Below are 9,769 nucleotides of genomic sequence, written 5' to 3' on the forward strand. Positions count from 1 at the left end.
ATCAAATTCAAGTTTTGAATTTGTTTTAGCATTATTATTGGTTGATTATTGTTTTATTATTAAATTTCTTATGTTAACATATTGAGCACTTGAGCTCACGGAAGGTGGGTATTGTTCGCGGTTTGGATTGGATCGGTTTTGGAAGTAAAAATCATCCGATTCGATCCCTTCAGTTTGATCATGTATTCATCCATTCGGTTTGAATTTTTTTTCAAATTCGATCCGATCCAATTCAATTTTTTTCGATTTGGATTGGATCGGTTTTCGATTTTTTGAAAATCCTAAAATTTGTTTCATGATTATTGTACAAATAACATCTTTTGTATATATTGGCTTTGTAATTTTTTTTTAAATACAAAAGCATCAATAAACATTTGATGAGATGTGACTAGATTTTCTTGGGTTTAATTAATGGGTCTTGAGTTTAGAAATTTATGGGCTATGATTGGAAAAAGACCAAGTAGGTAGAGAAAAATTAATATATTGGATCGATTTTCGGTTTTTCAATTTTCGATTTATTCGGTTATCGATTTTTCGGTTCGGTTACTGCGATTTGAATCGGTTTGGATCGGTTGATAAACACCTCTAACTCAAGGTATGTTTACGTATAAAGTTTGACTTCATCCGTCGTTATTTATAAAGTTCAAATATTTTAATAATGTCTCAATCCATTATTATTTCAAATAATAAAATTTAGTGCATCAAATTGAAACAATTTTTGAAACTCAATATTAGTATTAAAATTTTAATTATATTATTTACAAATTTTTTTTTACATTATTATATAAGATATCTTGTCAGATTATTTAATCAGTTTAAAATTAACTGAAAATTCAAATTCAAGTTTTTTTTTAAAAAATTTTAAAACAGAATTTAAAGAGATAAGTACAATCGAAGATAAAACTGAATTTTAAAAAAACTTGAATCATTATCATCAGAGGAAAATAAAAATAAAAAGAAAAATAAATGTTGTTATAAGGTGTGAGTGAAACGTGTGTTTGTTGAAGAAAACGAGGAATATCGAACATTACAGTGTGTGAGTTTGTGAAGAGCTATGTCTGACGAAGAACATCACTTTGAGTCGAAGGCTGATGCCGGTGCATCCAAGACTTATCCACAGCAAGCTGGAACCATCCGCAAAAATGGTTACATTGTCATCAAGAACAGGCCCTGCAAGGTTTCTTTTCTCTTTTTCTTTTTCTTTTTTTATTAACAATTTAATTCCTTCAAATTTTGGATTTTTTTGATGGGTTTTGCTCCGGATTGTGATGAATTATTCTTTATTTTTTATTTTTTTAATCAAATCGGAGGAATTGATAAATAGATATGATGAATCAAACCCCATTAGGTTTTCTTTGATCAATATTAATTTTTATGTCAAACCTATCCCTTTAAATGCTTCTCCAATTTTTTTTGGGGTGATGTTATGGTTGGTGTAAGTGTTTGTTGTTTCTGCAAAACTAAGATGAAGCTTTTTTTTTGTTGGACAGGTTGTGGAGGTTTCAACTTCTAAAACTGGAAAGCATGGACACGCAAAGTGTCACTTTGTTGGTATTGACATCTTCACCGGCAAAAAGCTTGAAGATATTGTTCCATCTTCCCATAACTGTGATGTATGAAAGTGTCTTTTGTATTTGGATTTGGATTTTTCTTTAATTAATAAGGCCATCCATGTTTATAGTATTTTTATGTTGTTGTGGTTACAACAGGTCCCTCATGTCAATCGCGTTGATTACCAGCTCATTGATATCTCAGAGGATGGATTTGTAAGATTACAATTACATTTGCCTCCCTCACTCTTTCTTTATTTTATTTTTTTGTTAAGGGTGATTTTAAGCTACACCTATGAAAAGTGATGTGATCTAAAGTATGGTTATTTTGAATGAATAAACGGTTATCATTATTTTCTGTAAATGATTAAAGCAGTTGGATACATGGTTTTTTGAGTTTGTAGTTAATGATGTATAAATAAATGGTTAATGTAGTTTGATAGTTAGTTAATAATGTGTGTTACACTATCCCTTGATCATAGGGTAGTGTCAGTCTTCGTCTTTACTTAAAGGTGACTAATGTGATATTTTAAATGGAATATATTAGGTGAGTCTGCTGACTGATAATGGTGGTACTAAGGATGACCTTAGGCTTCCAACTGATGATAATCTGCTTTCGCAGGTTAGTTTGTTTGTTACCTTCTCTTCATATTCTGGGATTGTTTTGCTTCTAATGTTGAATAGTTTCATGACATTGTGGTGGATATGAATATTCGATGGTGACATCGTTTTTCTTGTGGCTTTGTTATGTCCAATTTAACAAAAGTAATGAAACTGGCATGATGTTGATCATCTGTTAAAACTTTTATAATCTGCACCATCTTGCACTGATTATGATTTCTGTCATGCAGATCAAGGATGGATTTGGTGAGGGTAAAGATCTGGTCGTGTCTGTTATGTCTGCCATGGGTGAGGAGCAGATTTGTGCCCTTAAGGACATTGGCCCCAAGTAATAGAGCCATGTCAGTTGAAGCAAGAAAGCGAAAGTTTGAATTGAAATGATATATATATTTAGTATTTTTTCCCCACTCTTATGTGTGGATTTGTGTACTAAATCAGCCTAAGTTTGTACCCTTCTTACAAGATGTGGTGGAGACTATTGGATGACTTTATTTAAGATTCTATTACCTATATCTTTGTTGTGGTAGATCAATGCTAAAACCATCAACTGTTACATGGTGTGAAGAAGTTATATTAGCCACTGGCCTTTGTGACTATTTATACGCTTATCACCTTTTAATCTTTCTAATATAGTTTTCTTCATTTTGATGTTTCTTGATTGCATTTGAAATTTATGCCTTTGTTCAGGGAAAAAGAAAAATCTGATCACTGAATTCTGTACTCAGTTTTTCTGAAATTCTATTATCTTGTAATTGACAAGATCATATGCTAGTTCCTTCAAAACACAGGTGAGGCATAAATTAAAGGGCGAAGTGTCAACCACGTCTTATAGTTGTTCTTTTGCGTTCATTTATTGAGCACTTGAAGGCAATAACTATTTGAGTGGATTGGGTTTCCACCATGAATAATAATGCTCTTTTATTTATATAATTTTTTGAATGATCTAGATTGTGTTATGTGTAGCATGTTTCATTATTTTCCTTCCTCCACCCCGTATTTGGTTAAAAAAGAAGCATATGTGGACGACAAGCCCTCAATGCCTGCCCAACGAGCAAGTCTTGAACCCTGAATTTCAGCCCCTAGAACTCATGTTCAAGTACATTATCAGTTAGTGTTGCTCACCCCAAAGCCAGAGAAGTTCACAACTCCCACATTCATTATATATTGGTAATAAGAATCAATCCAAGGCAGTTTGTTTAAACGCAGATATGAGAAATGTAGAGTTGAATTATTTATTTATTTATTTCTCATAGGAGAATCCTTTCGGGTTTTAGAAAGTTCTTTCAACTAATTTCTAAACCAAAACCCCCAAGTAAAAGTAGCTCCAAAGGAAAATTACAAAACATCCTTACAAGTTACAACTTCTAGAAGTGAAACTGGGAAGCACTAAAATATCAAAGTAGCCAAACATAACTTCGATAAAATAAAAAAAAACATGACACTGGATTTGTGAGTTGTTTTTGGAAGACACATGACTGTAATTGTTAGTACAACTAACTCTCACATTCACGAGGAGTCCAAAAATTATTACTTGCTGTGGATGAATGGGAGCTATGCAAAAGACTTTGTTATGGCAGATTTATCTCAAAGATCGAACGACTGTTCCAAGCCAGTCATCAGGGATGCTGCTTCTCAGATCTCCATTTAAGGCACGTAATGAGTGGCTTGTTGCTGCCTGAAATGAAGCTAGAGGTTTCAGCATTAGGAGCTCTAAGATATATCACAAACAGAAGAAATATAACAAACAAATATTACTTTTACAATGTAGACATCAATTCCAAGTTTTGCTATAATTGCAGCTTCTGAGATCTTTGTTTTCATTCCACCAGTTGTATCATGGGCCGCCAGAGTTAGATCAACTATACAAAACACATGCCAGAAAAATTCAAACCATATATTCAATGGAAGCATGCACGTTATATTAGTAAGTTAACAATATATGCCAATATAAAAACTTCTAAAATTCTCAGAATTGTTTATTTATGGTGTCAGAGAAATGGCAAAATATAAGGTAAGTTTGTGCCCCAACTCAGCCTATTGTGGTAACTTATCGTTTATGAGTGAAATGAAATATCTTCAATTCTTTGATACTACTAATTGATACTAGATTCAGACTCCATTCCAATAAAAACTCTTTAAAAATCTGGACATGCACAGATACTGAACTCAGAACAATGTTGTCTTGGTCATTTCATCTCTCTGTAAGCCCCGAAAAAAACAGGCAGAATAGCTAAGCTATTATGAGTGTTTAAAAAGTTCTCATAGAACAGTTACTGGACTAATATTTCCAAAGCATATCCCACTGCAAAAAATGTAACCAAAAATAGAATAGAAAGCAAACTGAATAATGATTTACTAACTCTGCTTACTTGAGTTCTGCAACTTTGGTTTTACAACTGACCAGCTTCCATCTTCAGCAACAGCTGTCATAGTTGAAAAAGTTGCTATGTAACAACCAACCATGAAGAGAATAGGCCATATGGAAGATTAAGTTTACAACAAGTGCTCACCAATCTCCTTTAAGAGTATTGCATCAGGTTCTGTTGGTGGGCGATCATATACCCCATATACATCAGTCTTTTGTCTATGCTTAATGGAAAACATTCATGTAATGTCTTCTAAAATCTCAGATTTATAAATTGTGATAAGCTGATCCAAGTACTTTGGTCCTAGACAATTCAAAATTGTGGTTTTGTAAACCTATCTTGCATACCAATACAATGCTTTAGCAACTAAGTGAATGTTAACTTTACAAACGCCATTCTGCATGAGTTTCAAGGCACTTTTATTTGCAGCAAGAATTTCTCTCTCTCAAAACAGGAGGGATTTGCATTGAGAGGAAGTTAAAACAAACAGACCTTAGCCAAACAGCTCAGCAATTGGGAATATTAAACATGTGGCCAGAAAAGAAAATTGAGATGTTGGGGTTGTTATTATCAATATATCAATGATATCCCTTAAAGGGAACTATATACTCACTGGAAGACCATTTATTTTAGAGCCTGTTTGGATCATCTCTTTTTTAAACTAGAAGTTACTTCAAAGTTAAAGCTAAAAAAAAGTAAAAGCTGTTTGGTGATTACATAAAAAAATTTGTTTAAAAATTACTTAAAAGCACATATTTCAAAAAAAGCACTCTCTCTATCTCTATGGCTCTTCATCTTAAAAAAAGCACACAATTCAAGAAAAGCTGATAAGAGCTTAAAAAAAGCTATTCCTAAAAGCTTTTGGCTTTTGGCTTTTTTCTTTATTATAAAATAGAGAGTTTTTCATTATAAGAGTTTTTCTCAAAACCTGTTTGACCTAGCTTCTGCTTATAAGGAGAAGAGAAGCTAAAAATAAGAAGATTCAAACAGGCATTTAGTATGCTCAGAAAGAGCTTTATATTTGTAGGCAATTCAAGAATAAAAAATGGGTATACATGACATATGGAGGATACCAAGAAAACGACATATTTAGGCTTTGAGTATGTTGCCAGGTGACTTATGATGACATCTCCACTCAAAATAGTGCATCCCTGAAAACACACTAACTTAAAAAATGTCATTTCCATTATTAATGAACAATAAAACTAAGCATACTGAGTCTCTACCAGAATTTCATCGAGTATTGCATCCCCATGCAGAACCTAGACATTTTGCAATGAGCCCCACATTATTCAAAGTAAAAAATAAATAAGAGAAAAACAATTACAGAAATTGGAACCTTCATAGTAAAGTTCAGACCAAAAAAATATAGAAGTGCGTATTTTATAACACTAACTTTATATTAAGATTTTATGTAGATGGAAAGAAAATTTTTTCTTCTATTTCATTACAGTTGTACATGACAATGCATTTGCTTTAGTCATTGCAAAAAATAAAATAAAAATGGTACTCAGTCTAAGAGGGTATAGTTGGGAACTACGTCAATTCAGATGTAACAACCCTGTACCCCAATTGGCTGTGTATGGGACTATAACGTATAGTGTGGCAGATCCAACATTCTAGTCAACTTTTTCTCTACATGTATCACCCATGAAGAACTCTTAATCCTTGATAAACCAGGCTTTCACTAATTTTCAGCTCGTTTAACATTTTAAGTACTATCAGAAAGATATAGAAATAATAAAAAACCATTCTTACGTAACAAGGACGAAAGGTTAAAAGAGTGGTAGAAAAAACATTTAAAAGCTTCAAAATAGTGATATAAATTAAGGAATTCAATCTTACAGGTGTAAAACCAGAATCAATGGCCTTAGCAACCGAAGATAAATCTGCTGAAGATATCTGCACATAGTGAATATGAACTTAGAAGAGTAACTTTATCTGAAAAGGAAGACAAAACAAGTCTGAAATTCATTGTGATGACGGATATGATCTGACAGATATTCAGAGAGTTTACTAACATGTCTCTCACTGGTGAACCATCCACATGAGAAAGGTGACATTCCAATTGAAGGAATACCCTCTGCACAAAGAAAGAAATATCTTTTTAAAATGGATTACTTAAAAGAACAGAAGCCAAAAAAAGGGGTGACACAGATAGCAGCAAGTATTAAGTTTTAATGGAAGTATAATTATTATCAATGCAGAACATAGCTTAAACAAAACTTTTCAATTACAGATAAAAAGCTCATTCAAAAGATTAAAAGGGATAAGTCGCAAAAATCTTCAGTTTTAGTGGATTATTGGTGTTTTATTAATGTAATAGCCAAAAAGAGTTCCACAGACATACACAATTTTCAAAAAATTGATTTTTTACTTTCATAAATTTATTTCTTTTCATCTTAAGGGTGTTTTTTTTAAATAGCACAGATTAACAACTATAGAAAAAAAAAATGAATGCTTGTACTTCCATATTCCATTAAGTAGCAAGGTAAGGAGAGTGTCATCTTAGCCAATAAAGAGCCACCCCAAAATAATAAAGCCAAGAATGACACATTAGTAAAAATCAAAATAGTGATCAAACATGAAAAGAGGACCATGGAAATAGATAACAACCATGTGAGCCAAATCTCGATATGACTGAAAAAGCTTAGAAGTATAACATGTTGTTGCCATGATAACATTCAGTGTTACCAATGACCAACTAGATCAAGAACTTAAAATAAAAGCAGAAAAGCCTGAAACAAAAGATGAATACCCAATGCTTTGATACAAAAGAAATCATTGTGCATATATAGACAGCAATAACTATGAAACCACCTCTAGCTAGTGCTCTGACAACTTCAAGATTGAGAGAGGTTACCTGAAAATGGAAATAAATGGAATGATAATCATGAAGGAGATCCTCATTCTGAAAGTAATTTACTAATTTGTATAAAAGCAAATTTTCATCTTTTTTTTTAAAAAAAAACAAAGAGGCTCTGCATAATATTATTTAAGGAATATAAGAATCTCAATCAAACTCATATAAGTGAAAGTAAAAATAACTAACATTATCAGAACAGTCTAATGATACCACTTGGCAAACTTCTAATATATAAAAATATGGCACTGATAGAGCCCCCAAATTTTCCCTTAAAGCACAACATCGTAATTACTAATTAGCAAGAATACACCAACTAATCATCATTTTTTGTGATATTCCACTCAAATTCTTGATAAATCTCCTCTAAAGTCAGGAAATATAACTGCTATGTACAATCTAAACTTTGAGAATTTTGCAATGATAGATCCCCAAAACATATTCATAATACAATAGATTTCAGATGACACCAATCGATGTTATATTTATGACATCCCAGTCGTTGTCCTTGCCGTCAAAGTTAATAACTACATCTGCTGTGCACAAATTAGATTCAGAAGCTTCTTTTTCAGGATTGGTAAACTTTGAGGAGCAGTGCTTCATTTTTTAACAAATGTTGGTAGACTTATATAACAAATAGAACAAGACTACGCATTTGACTAGTGACTTTGACAGGGAAGCATTTCAGAAAGCATTATGGTTACAAATAGACAAGAAAATTTCTCCCCAAGAAAAAAGATATAACATCAGCATATTGAGTGAATTTAGAAACAACGGAATTTGTTTCATCATGAAATTCAGGAATAAGCTTGATTAGCATCAATTTGTGTTTGGAGAAGCAGTTAGCTCCTAGGTGTCAGCTGCACTGGTTTAACAGTCAAAATGTCACATTAATCTGTACAAACTCCACAATTACAACTATAGAGAGGTCTTATAAAGTTGCCAATGATTACTTACAGATATTCGGGTAGCAACAAAGCCACCCTTGACAAGAGGCTTATTCAGTTGTCCTTTGTGGACAGCAGATTTGCTAGCTTGGAAATGGCCAAAAGAACCTGAGAGCACCACAGAGCCTAATATGAACTAGTTGGTTATCATTAAGATTTAACATCTAGTTTTTAAAAATCACATATTGTTAACTCCATCCACCGAGGCAATGGAGAATATTATATCTATAACAGTTTTTATTTAAATAATTTATTTTGGATAACATACAATAGATTACAGACACTTGGAGATGTCTGGAATGGGTGACATTCATTTAAAAGGAGTATATGTCCATTATGATCCTCTAAAGGCACATGTGATATCAAATTAGTATTCCATTTATAAATACATCAAAATGATTCTCCAAAAGACATATGTAACATCAAAGTAGTCCTTCCATGTCACATTTTTGCCATCAAATTGATCCTTAAAAAGAACATCAAATTGTTCCTTGAAGGACCAAACTGATGGCATTAATTATCATTGAAGGACTGAATTGATGTTGTTAATAAATGGAAGACCAATGTAATGATGTTGCATATATATAGACCAAAATGGGTGTTTGTTCTTTAAAAAATATCTCCAGCTTACATTATGCATATATTATCTCCAACACTTATTCCTCTGTATATATGATATTAATAGACTAAAATTTTTATTAATCAAATACTTCAAGAAAAAAACAAAAAGCAACCCAAACCAAGGAACCTGCTCCATGAACAACAATGAAACGGCTACATTCCATGACAGAATGATCTCCAAATTCTTCCGGGTTACAAAAAGTTTCAGAATCTCCAGGTCTCTTGCTCCAATCCATCCCAGGAGGCTTCTCAGAAGATGAAATCATTGCTTGCCTCAGCTGTTCTGAAACCTTCTGAAGAATCTCCTCATTTATCATCTCTAATTCATTTTTGCAAGTAATTGCAGCTCCTCCTGAATATCCCATCAAAAGCATTCAACTTTTTTCACAGATTGAAAATCCTCATAGTTAAACTTTTTCACAGAACACAGTCTTCTGGGGGTATTTTCCTCAAGAGAGCCACAAAAACAAAATGACCCAGATGCTTATATACATGACAAAATTCATACTTGGAGGTGCTAGAGGCTAGCAGCATTGTAAAGCAACAAACTTTGAAAAAATAAAAAATAAATAAATGATGCAAATAATCAACAAGAGTTCAAAACCAAAACCACAGAGAAAGAGAAAGAGAGTCATACCCAGTTTTACTATACAATGGATTGGTTCAGTGAAGGGAGAATGGCCTAAGCTAGTTTGTGTTTGGTTCTGATTCTTGTTCTGCTCCATTGACCACCTTGTGGGAGAAAGAGATGAAGCAACTGAGGTGAACGCTTCTGGATTCTCATGAGGGATAGTTATTTGA

At 32.8% G+C, this 9,769-nt stretch overlaps 2 protein-coding genes across 6 annotated transcripts; one reads left to right on the forward strand and one right to left on the reverse strand.

The window, feature by feature from the left end:
* Positions 1 to 979: 979 nt before the first annotated feature.
* LOC133312519 (eukaryotic translation initiation factor 5A-2) lies at positions 980 to 2,819 on the forward strand. 2 transcript variants are annotated; one of them, XM_061513733.1, is made up of 5 exons: positions 980 to 1,177; positions 1,491 to 1,613; positions 1,710 to 1,766; positions 2,098 to 2,184; positions 2,402 to 2,819. In XM_061513733.1, the coding sequence occupies exons 1-5, from the start codon at positions 1,055 to 1,057 to the stop codon at positions 2,501 to 2,503; spliced, it is 492 nt and encodes a 163-aa protein (XP_061369717.1). In that variant the 5' UTR covers positions 980 to 1,054; the 3' UTR covers positions 2,504 to 2,819. The 2 variants fall into 2 exon arrangements, with proteins under 2 accessions (XP_061369717.1, XP_061369716.1); XM_061513732.1 differs by having other exon boundaries at positions 987 to 1,177; positions 2,098 to 2,172.
* A 608-nt stretch (positions 2,820 to 3,427) lies between these two features.
* On the reverse strand, positions 3,428 to 9,769 carry LOC133312499 (isopentenyl phosphate kinase). Of its 4 annotated transcripts, none has more exons than XM_061513707.1 (12): positions 9,606 to 9,769; positions 9,096 to 9,320; positions 8,358 to 8,455; positions 7,358 to 7,400; positions 6,559 to 6,620; positions 6,383 to 6,439; positions 5,764 to 5,799; positions 5,611 to 5,688; positions 4,682 to 4,748; positions 4,541 to 4,594; positions 3,927 to 4,030; positions 3,428 to 3,846 (listed from the first exon to the last, which is right to left on the reverse strand). In XM_061513707.1, the coding sequence occupies exons 1-12, from the start codon at positions 9,691 to 9,693 to the stop codon at positions 3,751 to 3,753; spliced, it is 1,008 nt and encodes a 335-aa protein (XP_061369691.1). In that variant the 5' UTR covers positions 9,694 to 9,769; the 3' UTR covers positions 3,428 to 3,750. The 4 variants fall into 4 exon arrangements, with proteins under 4 accessions (XP_061369691.1, XP_061369690.1, XP_061369689.1 ...); XM_061513706.1 differs by having other exon boundaries at positions 4,532 to 4,594; XM_061513705.1 differs by having other exon boundaries at positions 5,611 to 5,703.

The sequence above is a fragment of the Gastrolobium bilobum genome, unplaced genomic scaffold (genome assembly GCF_033153095.1).
Source record: "Gastrolobium bilobum isolate Gb01-03AN ecotype WA unplaced genomic scaffold, APGP_CSIRO_Gbil_v1 utg5873, whole genome shotgun sequence".
NCBI classification, from domain to species: Eukaryota; Viridiplantae; Streptophyta; class Magnoliopsida; order Fabales; family Fabaceae; genus Gastrolobium; species Gastrolobium bilobum.

Coding starts and splice junctions, on each gene's coding strand:
- LOC133312499 (XM_061513703.1), bottom strand. CDS start 9,693: ATGGAGCAGAACAAGAATCAGAACCAAACACAAACTAGCTTAGGCCAT. Junction 7,401..8,357: donor TTGTTGCTACCCGAATATCT/GTAAGTAATCAT, acceptor TTCCATTTTCAG/GTAACCTCTCTCAATCTTGA. Junction 6,440..6,558: donor GGTTCACCAGTGAGAGACAT/GTTAGTAAACTC, acceptor CACTATGTGCAG/ATATCTTCAGCAGATTTATC.
- LOC133312519 (XM_061513733.1), top strand. CDS start 1,055: ATGTCTGACGAAGAACATCACTTTGAGTCGAAGGCTGATGCCGGTGCA. Junction 1,614..1,709: donor CATCTTCCCATAACTGTGAT/GTATGAAAGTGT, acceptor TGGTTACAACAG/GTCCCTCATGTCAATCGCGT. Junction 2,185..2,401: donor TTTCGCAGGTTAGTTTGTTT/GTTACCTTCTCT, acceptor TCTGTCATGCAG/ATCAAGGATGGATTTGGTGA.